Below are 17,103 nucleotides of genomic sequence, written 5' to 3' on the forward strand. Positions count from 1 at the left end.
AGTAGGCGGGCTCACGCCTAGGAGCGGGAGGCGGGGCTTATCCAGCCGGGCCAATGAGAACACGAAGCGCTGGACGGTTGTTGGGCGCATGGCGGACGCGGCGCTGTTCGAGTTTCTGCACATGGAGATGGTGGCGGAGCTGTGGTCGCACCACTCCGACCCTGGCCCTGGGGTGAGCGCCGGGCCCCGGGGGGAGGAGGCGCGGGCCGCGACCGGAAGGCCGAGTCTAGGTCCTGGGGAGCACGGAGGGCGCTCCAACGGCCCAGGTGGAACCCCGGCCCCGCCCCTGCCTCGCTGGGCGCTGGCTCCCTCCTCTGTAAAGTGGGGATCTCTGCAGGGCCGGCCTCGCGGGTCACTGCCAAAAGCGAGCGAGGAAGCTCGGGGTAAAGAGCTAAGCTCAAGACCTAGCACAGAATCAGCAGGTAATAATTATAATAATTGCTCTTCTTGGCTGCGTACTGAGGACTTGCTGCCTGGGTTCAGTCCCACCCGCTCCACTAGGTAGGAATCAATCCCAGTGTGCCTCAGTTTCCTCCTTAGTAAAATGTACATCGTAACAGCACCTCAGTCTCAGAGAGGAACATACATTCGCCCAACAAACACTTATTAGGCACCTACTGTATTCCAGGCACTGTTTCCCTGTCTTTGCGAAACTTAACGTTTTAGTAGGGGAGTTGGACAAAAATATGCCACTAGCTAGTGAGAAGTGCGATAAAGAAAACGTCTGTAGAGTCATGAAAAGAATAGGGATGGAGTCGTTGATGGCGGAGGAAGGCCTTTCTGAGGAACAGACTGTAGGAAGCAAGCCCTGTGGTGAATTGCTGGGCGGGGGGAGGAAGCATTCCAGAAGGAACAACAGGTGCAAAGCCCGGAGGTAGGAGCGCGCTTGGCATTTTGGAAGTTGGTTCCTAGGAAGAACAAATGAGCTCAAACTTTAAAAGCCTTTGGCGTGATGTCTAGCACCTAATCAGCCCCCAGAACATGGGAGCTCCTGTTATAAAAATCTGTTACCAAGAACAAAGGGTGAGGGAGAGATTAGTTGCCTGATAAATGAGTGCTGTGATTGCTTTTTTCGCGATTATTGTTGGTATATGATGTTCATCGATATGGAAGGTATTTTTATGGGCTTAGGTTTTCTGGCTTAAGAGCCTCAAGGAAAATGTTGCTTACGATCACAACATAGTTTCTTTGGGGTTCAGGTTCCACGGGCTTCATCTAAAACTTAACAAGTGTCAGGCCCTGGGAATTACTCAGTGAACTGTACAAAAGTCTTGACCCTGTTGGAGCTGATGTTGTAGTGGGGGGCAGGGGGGACACAGACAAAGTACTTCAATAAAGTATAGTACGTTAGGGACATGCTATGAGAGCGAGCGAGCACGGGAGAGGGATTGTGCATTGGCCTGCGTGTCGGAGAGGGGGATGTGCAGCATCCCCCATCCATCCCAGCTTTCAGGCCCGGAAACCTAGGTGTCCCCGACATCAGCCTTTCCTCTCTCACCATCACCCCTCAACCAGATGAATATGTGTCCCACCTCTCCCCACCCCTGCCCCAGTCCAGCCTCTTCCTTCATCTCTTCGCTCATTTCACCTGTCATATCTTCACTGCGTTCACATCTATTCATCCTTCAGATCTTGGCTCTAATGCCCCTTCCGCAGGGAAGCATTCCCTGGGCCCCGGTTGAAACCAGCTGTCCTTGTTACGACCTTGCAGCCCCCTCCCATCTGTCCTTGGCTGCCCTGTCACACTTAAGTATGAGTCTGAATTGTAGATCCCGAAGATCCTTTGATTTACATCCACGCACCCCCCACCCCGCACCAGACTGCGCGCAGTGAAGGCTAGGACCAGGTCTGCGTCCGTCACCACACAGTGGGGCCTGGGCACACAGTAGGTCTTCAGCGTGGGTTTGTAGGAGCGGCCGCCGCCCCTGTGCCGTGGACGGCTGGGCTGGGCTGGGCACCAGGATCTGGGACGACAGCGCCTACCGCAAGGGGAACGTGCACTCCGGGGCTTCACGCTCGTGGTTTCATTTGATCCTCCTGACAACCCCGAGGTCAGCACAATCCTCCCCGCTTTGAAGGCTTCGAGGACTAAGAAACAGAGGCTTTGATGGACCTTTGATGGACCGCGTGCTTGCTCTCAAGTGGCAGAGCGAGGAATGTTATAAGTCCGCCTCCCGCCTCCGAAGCGAGCGCTGTAAACGCTGGCCCGCGTTTCTCAGTGTGTTTTCCCTCACGCTCTCCGGGAGGGTTTTACTGGGTTTCTGTGGTCAAGCAGGTGTGGGAAATACTGGGGTTACTCAGGGGTGCTCAGAAAGGCGCCCGCGACCCAGCTGCCCCCGGAATTCCCGGGCTGGGGTCCTGGCCCCTGGTTCTCGGGTGCAGCCAGGCGGGGGGTCCCCCCACATCCCCTCCGGCCCGGGAGCCCCACTTTCAGGGGGCGTGCCAAGAGATCGGCTGTTTTCTCGGCCCTTCCTCTTCCCCTCCCGGCCCCTCCTCCGTCTCCCTCTTTCTGTTCCTTCTCTTGGGTCCAACACGGGTCCTGTTGGGAGCAGACGCAGGCCTCCTGTCGGGTACTTGTCCAGCCCAGTATTTTGTCGCCGTTCATCCTCAGAATAGCCTCGCGAGATAGACCTGATCGTCCCATTTTACAGAGGAGGGACGGAGGCGCCAGAGGGGGCTTTCCCCAGGGTGCCCTGCAGCCATCATCAGAGGGGCAGTCAGGCCCCGGGCTTGCGGCCCCAGCGCTTGTCTGTGGCTTCAGGTCTGCCCCTCCCAGCAGCCGCCCAGTGCCGGAGCACACGGATGGTGACTGGTTCCTCTGTCCCCACAGCACGCATGCCCAGAAGCTTCGGGGCTCCCCACAGCCTGCCTGGTTATGGTGGCTACCAGAGACTGTAGGATGGATTTTTCTGGACGGCCCCCCGGGGAGGGCAAAGGGCCTTTGTTATCAAGGCAGGAAAAACTTGGGGAGGAAGAGGTCCCTGTGGTGTCTCCGCCTCAGCAGCTTTGAAGATAAGGGAAGCCTGGGGCAAAGGAGTTGATGCCTCAGCACAAGGCGGGGTTGGGGGGGCTGGGAGTGGGCAGGCGTCAGTCACCTGTGAGCCCTGGCGGGCGGCCCAGGAGCAATCCTGCTGGGCCAGACCTGCCTCCACCAAGGCCCAGTGGGTGCCCACGCCGGCCCCGGGCACCTGGGGTGGGCATACCGGACACACCCCTGCCCTCAGCAGGAGCCTGGGTTCCTGGGGGCAGAGCCCTGGAGGGGGCGCGGTGCACCTGGGGCCAGTGGTGGGAGCCATAGAAGGTTTAAGCTGAGGTGTGGGGCGTGCGGCCGGGCCACCAAGGCCACAGGGATGAACCTGAATGGACGCTCGGCAGACCAGCTGCCGCAGGGACCCAGAGCAGAGGCGGGCGCTCAGCCCCGGGTGGGGGGAATTAGGGGGAGAAGGAGGGGCCTGGGGGTGTTTGGGGCGGATGTGGGGGGATGGGGGGCTTGCTCCTTCCCACTCATCTGCTCACTCCGACGACTTCTGGGTCTTCTGCGACCCTTCTGAGGAAAATGAGAACTGCCCCTGCCCCTCTCTTGAGGCTGGGACCCGGCTGCTCCGTCCCCAGGTCCCCCCACCGGGGCCTGCACAGCGGGCCATCGGCCAGGTGGTGAGCGTCACAAGTCACAGAGGAAGCCCAGCACAGGGGCCCCTGCGACTCCCTCCCTTCAGCGCAGGATGTTCTCAGGGTGTGGGGGGTTGTGGGGCCGCTGGCTTTGCTCGTTTTCCCAGCCTCGTCGGAGCTCCGTGGCCCTTGTCCGTCGGGACACTTGGACCTTCCTTCAGCCGAGCACGCTGTCCGCTGCCATCTCTGACTTCCTCCACGTCGCGCCGGCGGGTCTCCTCCGGCCCCGGACGAACATCGGATATTCTGGGGCCCTTCCACGTGTCTTACAACTTTTCCCTCCTTTTTCTCTACCTCGTGTGTCTTCCTGCACAATCCGGGAGGCTTTATCCACCTCACACGCTGGTCTGTGTTTCAGCTCCCTTGTTAACAGACGTGCATTTTAGCTGCCATGCGTTCCATTTCCCAGAGCTTCCCCTCTGTCCCCGTGCTGTTGGGGGGACGCTGTGAGCGCCTTCTCCAACGGGCTCCCCGCCGCTCCTGCATTATGTCATTTCCTCGCAGTGGGCTGCTGGGCAGATAGCAGGCAGGCGCGGGGAGCCCAGAAATGGCCTGGCTCTGGGCCGGGGCCGGAGCGGCCCCGCCTTGCCTTTCTTAAGGATGACAAAGCCCCAGGGGCGCCTGGGTGGCTCAAGCAGTTAAGCAACCGACGTGCTCTCAGGTCAGGGTCACCGTCTCACATCACAGCCCGTGGGTTTGGGCCCCATGTCGGGCTGTCTGCTGTCAGAGCAGAGCTCGCTTTGGCTCCCCTGTCCGCTCCCTCTCGGCCCCTCCCCTGCTCTCTCTCAGAAATAAATATTAAAAAAAAAAAATGCTAAGCCCCTAATCCCTGCTGAGGACCTGGGCAGGGAGGCGAGGCTCCTCTCTACCTTCTCCGCCCTCTCTCTGTCCTGCATCCTGGGCCCTGCCCTCCCACCGCCCATCTCCCCTCCCTTCTCTCTTGTTTCCGCACCCACCACCCAACCTTTCCAGTTCGGCAGATGCGTAATGGGCCCCTAGCGAGGGCCGAGTGCCTGACGACGGTGGGGCCCGCAGGAAGGACAGCTGGGGACGAGCCGGTGCCGTGAGGTGGGGCCTGCCGTCGCCCCATCTCACACACGGGAAAACTGAGGCCTAGAACCATTAGATAGCTCGCCCCCGGTCAGTGAGCAGGACTTGAACCCAAGCAGTCTGAAGTTCACTGAGGGGAAGCCTGAACTTGTGGAAACCTTTCCAGCCACCACCTCCTCCCCCGCCAGCCCCCTGAGCTCCCTGGCCTGGCGGAGGACCCTGCTGACTGTCCCCTCTCGGGCCTGCTGTCCTGGCTGTGACCTGGGCGTGGGTGCCGCCCCCCTGCCTTCCTTCACACTTGGCGCCCGAGGGGCCCTCACAGCGCGTCTCTTCTCCCTGTGGGTCCCCGCCTGGGATGCGCGCCACCAGTGCCTGCGAGCTCCGTCCCATGAGGACTGTGGCGCCCTCTCCCGCAGCGCCCACCCCGGCCTGGTCCACGGGGCCCCTCCCCGCTCCCACCTCTCACCACTGTCCCCGCTCGTGGCCTGCACGGCGCCCCCCATCCTTTTTCCTGCCTTCTTGCCTTTGCGCACACCGTCCCCTTCCCGGCCCCTCCTCTGAGGAGCACCCTGGGGCCCCTCCCCGGGCATCTGGCTCTGCCCTGTGCCACCCCTGCCCCCCGCATACGGGGTGCCCATAGCCTGGGTCCCCGTCGTCGCACTGGGCACAGGGGCCAGCTCCTCGAGGCCACCAGGAAATGTCTGTAGGGTGAACTAGGAAGCCCCCTCCCATGCTGGGAAGTCCTCAGGGACACTGATGTGCTCCTCAGAATGGAGCCCCGCCCGCCTCTTTAAGGCGCTCACTTCTGGAAGGGAGGGGACGCAGAGCACAGCCCCTTCCTGGGGTGTTCCTTCCGCCAGGCGTCGGTCACCCAGGTTGACAGACGCAGAGGCTGTGAGCGACAAGGACAGTAACAGTTACTGAGCCCGGCTGGGACCACTTAGCCTGCATTTACTCATCACTTTAATCCTGCTAAGGACACTGGGAGGTAGCGCTGTTGACAGGGCCTCTGTTTACGCGGGAGGAAACTGAGGCACGGGGCACGTAGGTGTTGGGCTGATGTGGCTGTGGATCCTGCACCCAGCCTCCGTTCACATGTCCCCTCCCTGTGTCACACCTGAGCTCATCTGTGCCCCGCGTGCGCACCTGCGGTGCCTGAGGAAACAGAGGAGTTCCTGACCAGAGAGCTGGCCGCCGGCGGCCACCAGGAGCCACTGCTGGGACCGGTTCCCGCAGGAGGAGCTCGAATGCCTGGCGAGGGCCTAGGTGCCGGGGGCCTGGCAGAGAAGAGGGGTGCCTTGCTCAGAGATGCGGGCCACCTCTGCTGGGCGGGGGGGGTGGGGGACGCTGCCCTTGCCACCTCCCTGAGGCCGGCACAGCTGCGGTGTCCTCCTGGCCACCCACCCATCGGGCCTTCTGGGCTTGGGAGCCAGGCCTGCTCAGGTTTGAACGATGGCCCCGTGGCTGAGGTGCCGGTTACCCGACCCTCCAAGCCTCAGTTTCCAGGTGTGAAATACAACCTACCTTACAGGGTTGTTAACGTTAAGCAGGAGGTGTGTACAAAGCCCTGGCACACGGCGCGTGCTCTCGTCCCGATGGCTCACCTCGTTTGGCCTCTGCTTCCTAAGGGCCTCCCACGTGCCAAGGCCAATGTTGGCCGCCGGAGGCCAGCTTGGGTCCCCGTGCAACAGGCTGGTCAGCGCTGGGATCGGGGCCTAACCCGCGGGAGGGAGGAGGCAGGTGGCTTCCGGGAGCTGGGGGAGGTGACAGTGGATGGGTGGGGTGGCCCCTCTGCTGGACTAAGGGAAGCCGTCAGGGCTCAGGGCAGAGGGTGAGTGAGGGACAGCGGGGTCCCAGATGGCTGTTGAAACCTGCTGAGGCCGGGACGTCATCTCAGAGCCGGATCTCAGCAGAAAAATCCTACCCACCACGGGAAGGGCTCTGATCAGGCCCCGAGAGGAGACTGGAAGTTGCTCCCAGGGAAGGTGGTGGCCGAGGAAGGGGGGGACGGGGGAGGGCCTGTGACTGCTGCTTGCCTCCCGGTCCCCCCTCCCCCCCGCCCCTGCTGCTGCCTACTGGGGCTCTGCGCCCGCCTCTTCCCTCCACCCAGCCCGGTTTTCTCTAGGGAGCGCCGCGTCCCACCCTTGCGCTGTCCTGGTATTTCTGACGCCCCCACCCAGCGCCCCCCTCACTCAGCTGTCCTCAGGCCTCCCAAAGGAAGTCCTGGTTGGATCTCCTCTGGCCGCGCCAGCCGGCACTCGCCGGCACGTGGACGGACACCAAGTGCAGGCTGCCTGATGTCCCCTTCCCAGTGCCTCTGCTGCCCTCCCACTGCGGGACCTGGCCTGCCCTCTGGAATGCCACGTGGCCGCCACTGTCTTCCCTGAGCACCCAAGGGGCTCTCTCCCACCCCCGAGGCCCCGCACATCTCTCCCAGGGTTCTCGGCTCTCAGAGAGTGTGGGGGGGGGGGCGCGGAGGGAGGGAGGGAGAGAGAGAGAGAGAGAGAGAGAGAGAGAGAGAGAATCTTAAGCATGTTCCATGCTCAGCATGGAGCCCCACTAAGGGCTTGATCCCATGACCTGAGATCATGACCTGAGCTGAAACCAAGAGTCAAATGCTCAGCCGGCTGAGCCCCCCCCACTGGGCATGATGGACGTAGCTGATTTTTACAGCTTCCGGCTGGCCAGGCCTGGAGGGTGGGCCCCGCGGCCTGGGGGTCCCTCGCTGTGGCTGCATGCGTGCTGCCACATGAACCCTTCGGCAGGTCACCGTGAGCCCCTGGGGTGATGAGAGCGCGGGGTGCTGTAAGGACGGACACCGGAAATGCTCACGACAAGCGACAGGTGCTCTCGGGCAAGAGCTGACCAGCAGGCGGAAGCCGAGCCTGGGGAAGACCCCTCCCCCATTTTTCCTGCAGCAACGGGGAGCTGGTCTCCAGACAGAGTGGATGGCGTCTGTGGAGGCGCCGCGTGGGGGGAGGGGGCACAGTGCTCCCTCCTGGCTCTCCTTACCCTCGAGCTCGCAGAGACGGGCACACTGGTCCCCTTTGCGGCTGCTGCCTCAGGTCACTCCCACTTGGAGGCTCCCCTGAGCCTCTCTTCCCTGGCCTTTTAGGGACAGAAGATGAGCCTGTCTGTCCTGGAGGGCATGGGCTTCCGTGTGGGCCAGGCCCTGGGCGAGAGGTGAGAGCCAGCGCTTCCTGCCCTCCCCCTGCTGGCCAGTCCCTTCCTGGGCACGCCTGGGCGGGGAGGGTCCTGTTGCTCCATCTAGGAACACAGCCTGGTGTCCCCCCTCCTGCTTACCCTGGGCCCCCAGCCCAGCCCACCTGGCCCCAGTGGCTGCCGCTGCCCCGCCCCCCCCCCCAGGCTGCCCCAGGAGACGCTGGCCTTCAGGGAGGAGCTGGATGTCCTCAAGTTCCTATGCAAAGACCTGTGGGTGGCCGTGTTCCAGAAGCAGATGGACAGCCTCCGCACCAATCACCAGGTGCGTTCCGCGGGCAGCGGGCTGCTTCCTGGCTCAGTGCGGAGGCTGAAACCCAGAGGAGGCTGGAGGAGAGGCCCACCCCGGAGGCCGGGCCTCCCCTCTCCGGGCCTCTGCCCAGTCCTCTGAGGGAAGCCAGGAGGCTGCAGGGGGATGTCCTGGCTACTTCCAGAATTTCTACAAGACTCCCACGATGGGGCCCTGCAGCGGGCAGCAGGCGCTTGCGGTTGGTAGCACCTCCCCTCGGCGAGTTGCCACTTGTCTCGAGCTGGCCCGACCTATCAGGCGCCCACGCTGTGCCCAGCCTCCCCTTCGAGGGTCGGGCCCTCAGCCTCTCACCACTGCCCTGGAAGGATCACCCCGGAAGTCCTGCAGCGAGAGGGGCAGGACCAGGCCCTTCTGCAGTAGCTCCGAAGGATGGGGCCCCTGACGACGGGAGTTTTGAGGGAAGGGTCCCCCCAGACCTCTGCCCAACGGGGCCGGGGGCACTGGAGCCTGGCTGTGCCTCCCCAGCCCCCACCGGGCTCCTCTCTGCCCCCAGGGGACCTATGTGCTGCAGGACAACAGCTTCCCCCTCCTCATCCGGATGGCCTCGGGCCCGCAGTATCTGGAGGAGGCACCCAAGGTATGGAGGGTGCCTGGGGCCATGTCCCCCATTTACGCAGCCTCCGGCGCAGCGCCCAGGGAAGGAGTGGAGCCCAAAGCGCGGCACGACTCCCATCCTGGGCGCGGGTCTCCCCTCTTCCCTGGGTGACTTGTGCCCCCTGTCCCCAGTTCCTGGCCTTCACCTGCGGCCTCATGCGAGGCACCCTCAGCACCCTGGGCATCAAGAGCCTGGTCACCGCCTCCGTGGCATCCCTGCCCACCTGTGAGTCGTGGGGTGGTGGGGCATTGCTCCCAACCCTGAAGGGTGGTGGGGGCTCCGAGCTCTCCCGCCCCCCAACCCCAGGGTTGGGGAGGCGGGGCTGGGGCTGCCGAGTCCCACTTACACATGGGGAATTTGAGGCCCAGAGAGCTTAGGTCCCGTGCCCAGGCCACCTGGCTGGTGCAGCCTGGCCGGGTGCGCCAGGCCGGAGCAGGGAGCGTCGATGATGAGCTGGTCTAGGGGTTTCGAACATTATATTCCAGTGGGACGTAACAGAAGTCAGCCTGGTTAATGCTGCAATGGGGTCCCTGAAGGGCATCCAGGGCCCGTGGGTTACAGCTTGCCCCCTGACCCCCCCAGCGCACTCCATCAGATGAGCTGAAGCTTCGTGCCAACCTGGGGCCTGCCTGCCCTCTGCTGCCCCACCCCCGGGCGTTTTCCCTCTGCGGGTCCCCCAGGCCTACTTATGGAGGGGACCCGAGGCCACGTGGGCAGGACCTGAGCAATACGTGCCTCAGCAGCCCGTGCCGGCCCCTCCTCAGCCGCCTGCGTGCTTGACCTTCTTGCCGCTAGTCACCCACACAGCTCTGGGACGCAGGCCAGGTGGGCGGGGAGCAGCACCCGCTCTGGCCACCCCTCAGCCCAGCCCAAGGCCCGGCAGTCTGCTGGTGCTGGGCAGGGATGAACATCTCCCGGCCGGCTCACCCCTGAGATCCCAGCCTCCCGCTAACGCCGTCCCTTCTCTTCCAGGTAAGTTCCAGGTGGTGATTCAGAAGACCTGAGGAGCCGCAGGCCCCCACCCCAGCTAAGCCTCACAGCTGCCCCTGGCCCGGGGACCTCGGACCACTGCCTTGGGGGGTGGCCAGAGGGCTGGTGTCGGGTGCCCCAGACTCCATGGGTGATGAAGAAATGGGGGGTGGGGCCAGCCGATTCAGGGAGTCCCATGTGCTTGACGGGTGGGTGTCCTAGGGAGGTAAGTACGCCCCAGGAACAAAGTGGCCCAGGTTGGGGCCGGTGTGAAGGGTTCCCTGCCCGGGACTCCTCTTCTGTGCGGCAGGTGCCCAATAAAGGTTCTGTCCATGGAGCTGGATTTCAAGTGGAAGGGGGCGGGGGCATCTGTGACTTTGTCACTGGTCCTGCGGGGATGGTGAGCAGAGCGCGCTGTGTGGCTTCCGTCCCCAGCCCACTGGCCTCCTGCCCTGCACACCTGGCAGCAGAGGGCAGCCCCGGGCGCTGGCCGTGAGTGGTGTCAACAAGTCCGGGGCTGTCCTCTGCCCGGTGGGGCGCACAGAGTGGACCTCTCCCCCAGAGCGGGGCTGGGGCTACCCAGAGTGTCGGCAGGGTGCGCCTGGGGCTGCCTGCACCCAGGACAGGTGAGGGGGAAACGGGCCAAACACCCTTACCCCCCACCCCCTACCCCCAATACATGTGTGCACGTGCACACACACACACACACACACACACACACACACACACACACACGAGGTGCCTGGCTGAGGTGAGTCCTGCCCACAATAGCAGCCCCAGTGACCTGCCCCTGGGACAGCGCCCGCCCCCTTGCCCCCCTCCCCCCCTTTACATTCATAGCACCCGAGCGTATCACACACCCGGACTCTGCCCAGGCCCTGCTGCCTGCTGTGGGTAAGTACCCCCGCTTCAGAGCTGTAAACTGAGGCTGGGGTGAGACCCAAATGAAAGGAAAATGGTCTCCCCGCTTAAAACAGCTGCCAAGGGGTGGGGGCTCCTCTGCCTCTGGAGGGTCCTGCGAAGACACCCCACCAGGCCTCTGCCCTGCCTTCCCCTGCCTGGAGAGCTGAGCTCCGTGTTCTCCGACCTGCCTCTTGGCTCCTCACATACTGTTCCCTGCCTAGGCTGCCCCGCTCTCCGGCCCACTCCCCACTCTCCCGCTTCCTCTTGGGCACCGGGAGCCAGCCACTCGGCCTTCGAGCGGGTCCTCACTGCATCCCCGGCCCCAGGAGGACCCCTGGACCGCTTCTTCTGGCCCTGGGCTGTTTACTTCTGTTCAGCGCACTCTTCTCGGGTCCTTCTGGACCCCTCTGGACCTCTGCGGGGCACTGGCTCTGCCCAGTACAGAGCCTGGCAGATGCTTCCCCAATGAACTGGTTACTTGGGCCAGGCAGGGGGAGCAGGGGATGGGCCCTGTCCTTCCCTCAAGAAGCTCCTGGGCCCATCCTGGAGGTTCCCCCACCAGACTCACCCCCAACTCAGACATACTTGCCCTTTCCCCGCTCCCCACCACTGGCTGGGCCTCTGGGGGTGGCAGTGGGCAGAGCCCAACTCGCAAAGGACAGGGAGGTGGCCTTCCCAGGAAAGGCAGCTTGAAGACCTGGGGAGGAGAGAGGACTGGCCCCCGGCGGACAAAGGGGCGCGAGTCTCTGGTCACCCAGCGGAACCCCTAGAGGGGCATCCTGCTGGACCTGAGGGGTTCCCTTCTGTCTTGTCCTGAAGCCCCTTGCCCGGGCACCCGGATCACCCATCTCCCGGGGCAGTGGCTGCTGACTCCCTATCAGGAACCTCCCACCCGCTCTGCCAGCAGGAGGCAGAGCCTCAGAGAGCCTGCAGCACAAACCAGGCTTTCAGAAGCCCTCCTGTGCCTGCATGTGACCTGGGGCAAGGGACTTCACCTCTCTGGGCCTCAGTTTCCTCGTCTGTAATGTGGGCCTCACGGCTGCCCCACGGGGGTGTGGAGGAAGAAGGTTAACTGTAGGAAAGGCGCAGATGCCACGAGCGCCTTCTGGTAAGGGCAGCCTGGTAAGTGGGTCAGTCGGTGTCCACAAGCGTGCACTGCTGTCACCACCGGGTGCCAGGCTCTGTGCTCAGCGGACTCCTCCCGACAGCCACAGCTGGCCCACTCAGCGATGAGGAAGGTGAGGCTCAGAGAGGTGAAGTCACTTGCCTAAGCTCACACAGCTGGGCCCTGGAGGAAATGGAATCTGAACCCGGGGTTGGGGTCTCTCAGCTCCTGACTCTTAATCCCTGGACCAGCTTCCTTCCTGGGTCCCATGGACCCCCTGCGGAGTCTGAAGAATTCCCGCCCCCCATACCTCCAGGAGGACAGCCCCCCCAGTCCTCGAGAGCACAGAGCACCAGGCAGGGCGGGCACTCCAGGGGAAGGGGCGGGGACAGGGAGGGCAAACCGGTCGGGGCAGCTGGCTTCCAGCTCGTGGCTGGCGCCCAGCTCGGGCCCTGTCTGCGGTGGGGCCCGCGCTGACTGGCGGTGGGGCAGGGAGCTGGGGCTGAGAGGCTGCCATCAGGTACAGGGGACCCCATGTGGGGGTGGGGGAGGGGCAGGCGGGCAGGGGCCACGCGCCGGGCCCCCAACCCTCACTGAGCCGCTACACACCCCTAGGCTTCGCCTGCCTCCCCACACAGCATCCTGCCCTCACTTCTGCTTGCGGCTCTTCACAGCTTAAACCGTCTCGCCCCCAGTTTGCTGAGCCTCTTCCCAGATTGGACCGACATGATTTAATGTGTCCCCCCAGAATTCCTCTCCCCCTCCCCCTCATTCAGGCCCTAGATGTACCAGCCCTGAAACCTCAGTCACTTGGTGGACGAGGGCTCCTCCCAGCTCTCACCACGCTGGTTACAGGTCCCTTCAAAGGGCGCCAGCCGCCACCTCCCACAGCGCACACCCCCAGTGCCTGGTCGCCCTAGGTTTACTCGCCACTCCCCAGGCTCCCATGTCTCCCCAGCCCACAGCTGCCCAGCAGCCCCCTTGTCCTGGCCTCTTGGGAATTCCCAGGGGCTCCCAGACACCCCAGCACCAAGTCCGGGAAGCCGCACGCACCCCAGATTAGCCCCCGGCACCCGCGTGACCACCCCCGTTCTCCCATGTCTAGCTGTCCTCCCCCTGTCCTGACCACTCGCTTTTACTCTGAAGAGCACCTCTACGACCCCCTGGTGACCCCGGGGCCCCAGCGGCAGGGACAGGATCCCTCACCCGTCCCAGTCCCAGGTCACATCCCGGGGGTGGGGTGGGCTCTTCCTGCCGGCACCCAAGGGAGGCGCGCGGGCACTGAGCCCTCCCCCTCCCCCGGAGCAGGCCCCCCGCCGCCGCCATGCACCAACACTACACCGTCCACTTCGCCAAGGGCGCCCTGCCCTCTCGGACCCCCACCGAGCGCTACTTCTTGGACCCGGAGCTGGGGAGCCAAAAAGGTAGGGGTTCCTTCGGCAGGGCGTCCTGGCAGGGACAGTGGTCTGAGAGCCGGTGGGGGGTGCTGCTGAATGGATGGCTGAACAGGAGAACCCGAGGGCCCAGGAGAGGGGCCACCAGTGCTCCCCACAGAGGCTTCTGCATAAAGGGGCTGTGGGCGGGGGACACAGGCCCTGAGGAGCCCAGAAGTGGGAGCCCAGGATGGGGGTGTCGGAGGGGGAGGCCCAGCTGGCCTGCCCCTCCCCCCACCCCGGATTGTGAGCTCTCCCCACCCGAGTGGGTAGGAATGGGGGTAGGGGTGGGGATGGGGGCAGTGCAGCCCCCTCCCCCCAGCCTTGCCGGAGCCCAGGAGTGAGGCCCAGTCCCCTCTGTGGCCACCTCCCCCCACCCCAGCCTCCCCTGGACCAACCAGGCCGGCTCCTGATGGATGCCTGTCCCTCCCCCCGGGGAACGAGGACTCTGGGGGTAGCAGGGACTCCCAAGGCAGTGTCCCTGCTCGCTCCAGCCCGACGCCCGGCTAGAGCCCCGGCCTCTGCACCTCTTCTCCCCCCGACCCACGGGACAGCACGGAGACTGGCCCCTCCTTCTGCCTGCACCACCCTCCTCATTTTCTCTGATTTCTCCGGGGCCTCAGCGGAAGGACCGGCCCCAAGCCTCCACTTGAAGACGACTGGGTTCCAGTGCGCACCGGGGCCCAGGGACCCAGGCCCAGTCACCCCCGCTTCCTTCCTTCCAGGATGCTGTCTCCAGTGGTGCCGTGACCCAGCGGCGCTTCCAGCCCACGGGCCCTATCGGCTGCCCCCACAGGTGCGCTGGCAGCTGGCCTACCAGAGCCACCAGGGGGGTGTCGGCGGCTGCCTCCCCGGCCCCCGGGCCCCCAGCCTGCAGCAGCAGCGGCACCCCCAGCCCCCACCTCCCAGCCCCCTGCGGCAGCGGCTCTGCTCCGTTCCAGGGCCCCAGAAGGGGCCGCCTGCGACCGCCGCTGTCCCCGCGCAGCCGGCGCCCAGGCCCACCATGTCACCGGCCACCGCGGCACCTGCCCCGGCCAGCAGCCGCCCGGCCCCGCCCCCTGCAGCCGGCAGCCTCCTGGAGCCCAGCAGGCCCAGTGACGCCCGCCCCCTGCCGGCCCCCGCAGCCTGCGGCTCCTTCACCTACAGCTCCGGTGCCTACCCGGTCCTCCTGCAGGCTCGTCCCTGCCGCCTCTCCCCGCCAACCCCCCTGACCAGGCCTCTCGCTCCGCAGCCCGCCCTCCTCACCGCTGTCTGGGGGGTGCTCCTCCCTGCTTCACCTGTCGGGATCCAAAACTTCCAGGCCAGGCCCGGCCACGGTGCCTCCGCCCGGACCAGCCAGGGGTCTGGGCCCCGGCGTCTCCCTCGGCTGACAGCCTTGCTCTGCTTTCTCTCTTCCCGGCCCTGCCTCCGCCCAGCCCAGCAGGACAGGGAGAGCTTGGGGCAGGGGGTGACAAGCACCAGCCTGCAGGCCAGCTCTGGTGTGGGGCAGGCAGTCAGATGTGCAGCTGAAGCAAGAGGAAGGGACCGGCCTGGGGGCCAGAGGAGACAGTGTGGCCAGGGGAGGGATCCATTCACTCGTCCGTCCATCCATCCATCCACCCACCCACCCACCCATCCTGGACCTAGGTACTGCATGCCCGCCATGGGTGCCCAGCTTTGTTCCGGGGGAGCAGTGGGGGGAAGTGCAGGGAACAGGGCAGAGACTACCCCCCCCACCCCCCCGCAGAGCTCACCATCTCTAGGCGGTAGGGGAAGGTGGGTACAGGCAATAATAAGATGATTAGGGAAGTTTAAGTGTGTCACCCCCGTGATAACCAGGCTGGGAGAGAGGAGCGAGGCTGGGGGAGAGGAGCGAGGCTGGGGGAGAGGAGCGAGGCTGGGGGAGAGGAGCGAGGCTGGGGGAGAGGAGCGAGGCTGGGGGAGAGGAGCGAGGCTGGGGGAGAGGAGCGAGGCTGGGGGAGAGGAGCGAGGGAGCATCAGGGTTTGCCAAGTAAAGGGCCATCAGGAGGGGCCTCAGGAAGGCAGGATTTGAGCGAAGATGGGCACTTCTCTCGAGGAAGCGGCCGGAGGACCAGCAAGTGCAGACTGAAGTGACCTGTCCAGGGACAGCCAGGAGGGCAGTGCGTGGGACGGTCACACGGGGCCATATCCTGGTGGCTGCGGGGAGGGGGAGGCTTGGGATCTAACAGGAGAGTGCACCATGGGAGCTGAGCGTGGGGAGCAGGAGTCGGGGTGTGGGGGGGTGACCCGGGAGGTAGCAGGGGAGATGGGGACACACGGCTGGGTTCCACATCTGGTTTGAAAGTAGAGCAAGAGCCGAATAGGGCCTCAGGCCCCAAGTCCGGCACAACCTCGTCACTGGCGGCCTCTGGGCCACGACGCCCATGTCACACACAGAAGCAGAGGCTTGATGAGGTGAGGTCACCCACCGTGAGGAGAGTGGGGCCAGACCCGTCCTGGCCACCCCCATAGCCAGCCTCATTCTGAGTCTGCCCTCCCAGCAGTGCCTCCAGTCCCTCAGGGAGGGCAGGGTCCTGTGGCCCACCGGGCCCTATGAAAATTGGGCATGTCACCCCCACCACGCACCCACCGGGAGGCTGGCCCAGCACGGCCCACAGCTGAAGCCCGCCTTTCTGGCGCCCCAACCCCAGTCTGAGGAGTGGCACTCGGTGGGGGCCTGGGGGGCGGGGCGCCTCAGGCAAGTGGACTCACTCCATAATGCACAAGGACTTAAACCCGAACCTGAACTTGCTCCCTAAATGACCATCCCAGACCATGGCACTGACCAAGGGTGCCCCCCTCCCCCGCCTGGCCCCTTTCGGCATCCACGCCACCCCATGTCTCTGCTCCCCACCTTCAGAAGGAGGGACTGAGCCTCTCTCCATGGCAACGCTCTACCTGGGTCATGCAGAGAAAGGTGGCAGGGACCCAGAGGAGCATCTGCTTGGGCTTGGGGCACGTTGGGAGCTGGAGGGCATGGGGTCCTGGGGAGGGGAGGGAGATCAGGGTAAGGGATGACGGACAGGAGCCTGTGACTGGCGGGGTCCTGCCACACCGCAGACTCAGAGCAGGCAGGAACCGACACGCAAAACTTCCGGAGCATGCAAAGAGGTGTCTTAGGCATCTGACAGCCTCAAGTCGCAAGAGATGCCCATGGGCTTTTTGTAGGAGAATCACGGGCTGGTGGCTGAGCCTGGTGACCTAGGGCTGGCTCAGCAGAAATCCCACAGGCCTCCCTGCTGGGGGGCGGTGGGGAGTCTCCTAGCCTTTCCTGGGCGGATCTGGGGTCAGCTCCTCCTGCAGTGGCCCCGAGGGACGCGTCTGACCCAGAGAAGGGGGTTGCCTGCTGCCCCACAAATCTGAGGGTTTAACCCAAGTCACCTCGGGGAATCGGGGAGAGGGGTGCCGGTGCAGGGAGGAGCCAAGGGTGGGCTCTCCAGAGGGCAGATGGGTGGACGGTGGTGTCCGGCCAGCCACACTGACTCAGTTTCCCCTCCCCCTCCCCCACCCCGGCCTCCAGATATCCTGACAGAAGATGACGTCTACTGCAGCTGCCTGGCCAAGACCCTCTGCCATGTGCCCGTGCCTGTGACCGTGGGGTTCTATGCCCCCTTTGGCTGCCGTCTGCACATGATGCTGGACAAGATCACTGGTGAGGCTCTCTGTGTGCTGGGGGTGGGGAGGGAGGAGGGGAAACGGAGCCTCTGATCCCTGCCCAGCCTGCCCCTCTGTCCAGAGCCCTGTAAGTCAGTATTAACCAGGTCCCTCCTGCTGCCACAGCCTCTGCCCCCCCCCCCCCCCCCCCCCCCCCCCCCCCCCCCCCCCCCCCCCCCCCCCCCCCCCCCCCCCC

General features: G+C 64.6%; 2 protein-coding genes across 3 annotated transcripts in view; both read left to right on the plus strand.

The window, feature by feature from the left end:
* Positions 1–66: 66 nt before the first annotated feature.
* TRAPPC6A (trafficking protein particle complex 6A) lies at positions 67–10,143 on the plus strand. Of its 2 annotated transcripts, XM_039247832.1 has the most exons (6): positions 67–172; positions 7,835–7,902; positions 8,086–8,203; positions 8,742–8,825; positions 8,975–9,068; positions 9,816–10,143. In XM_039247832.1, exons 1-6 carry the CDS (start codon positions 89–91, stop codon positions 9,845–9,847), a joined length of 480 nt encoding a protein of 159 aa, XP_039103763.1. In that variant the 5' UTR covers positions 67–88; the 3' UTR covers positions 9,848–10,143. The 2 variants fall into 2 exon arrangements, with proteins under 2 accessions (XP_039103763.1, XP_039103770.1); XM_039247839.1 differs by lacking the exon at positions 7,835–7,902.
* Positions 10,144–12,276: 2,133 nt separating this feature from the next.
* NKPD1 (NTPase KAP family P-loop domain containing 1) overlaps positions 12,277–17,103 on the plus strand; it is an 8,063-nt gene continuing 3,236 nt past the window's right edge. The window contains exons 1-4 of the mRNA XM_039249517.1: positions 12,277–12,340; positions 13,129–13,244; positions 13,979–14,404; positions 16,774–16,905. Coding sequence (XP_039105448.1) covers positions 13,145–13,244; positions 13,979–14,404; positions 16,774–16,905 — 658 coding nt within the window. The 5' untranslated portion in view covers positions 12,277–12,340; positions 13,129–13,144. The remainder of the gene's footprint in view (positions 12,341–13,128; positions 13,245–13,978; positions 14,405–16,773; positions 16,906–17,103) is intronic.

The sequence above is a fragment of the Hyaena hyaena genome, unplaced genomic scaffold, assembly GCF_003009895.1.
Source record: "Hyaena hyaena isolate Hyena2069 unplaced genomic scaffold, ASM300989v1 scaffold_9, whole genome shotgun sequence".
NCBI lineage: Eukaryota > Metazoa > Chordata > Mammalia > Carnivora > Hyaenidae > Hyaena > Hyaena hyaena.

What these genes read in the sequence shown, in the direction of transcription:
- TRAPPC6A (XM_039247832.1), top strand. Translation starts at nt 89, where the DNA reads ATGGCGGACGCGGCGCTGTTCGAGTTTCTGCACATGGAGATGGTGGCG. An exon ending in GCCTCCGCACCAATCACCAG is followed by an intron (nt 8,204 to 8,741) that starts GTGCGTTCCGCG and finishes CTCTGCCCCCAG; the next exon opens with GGGACCTATGTGCTGCAGGA. An exon ending in ATCTGGAGGAGGCACCCAAG is followed by an intron (nt 8,826 to 8,974) that starts GTATGGAGGGTG and finishes CCCTGTCCCCAG; the next exon opens with TTCCTGGCCTTCACCTGCGG.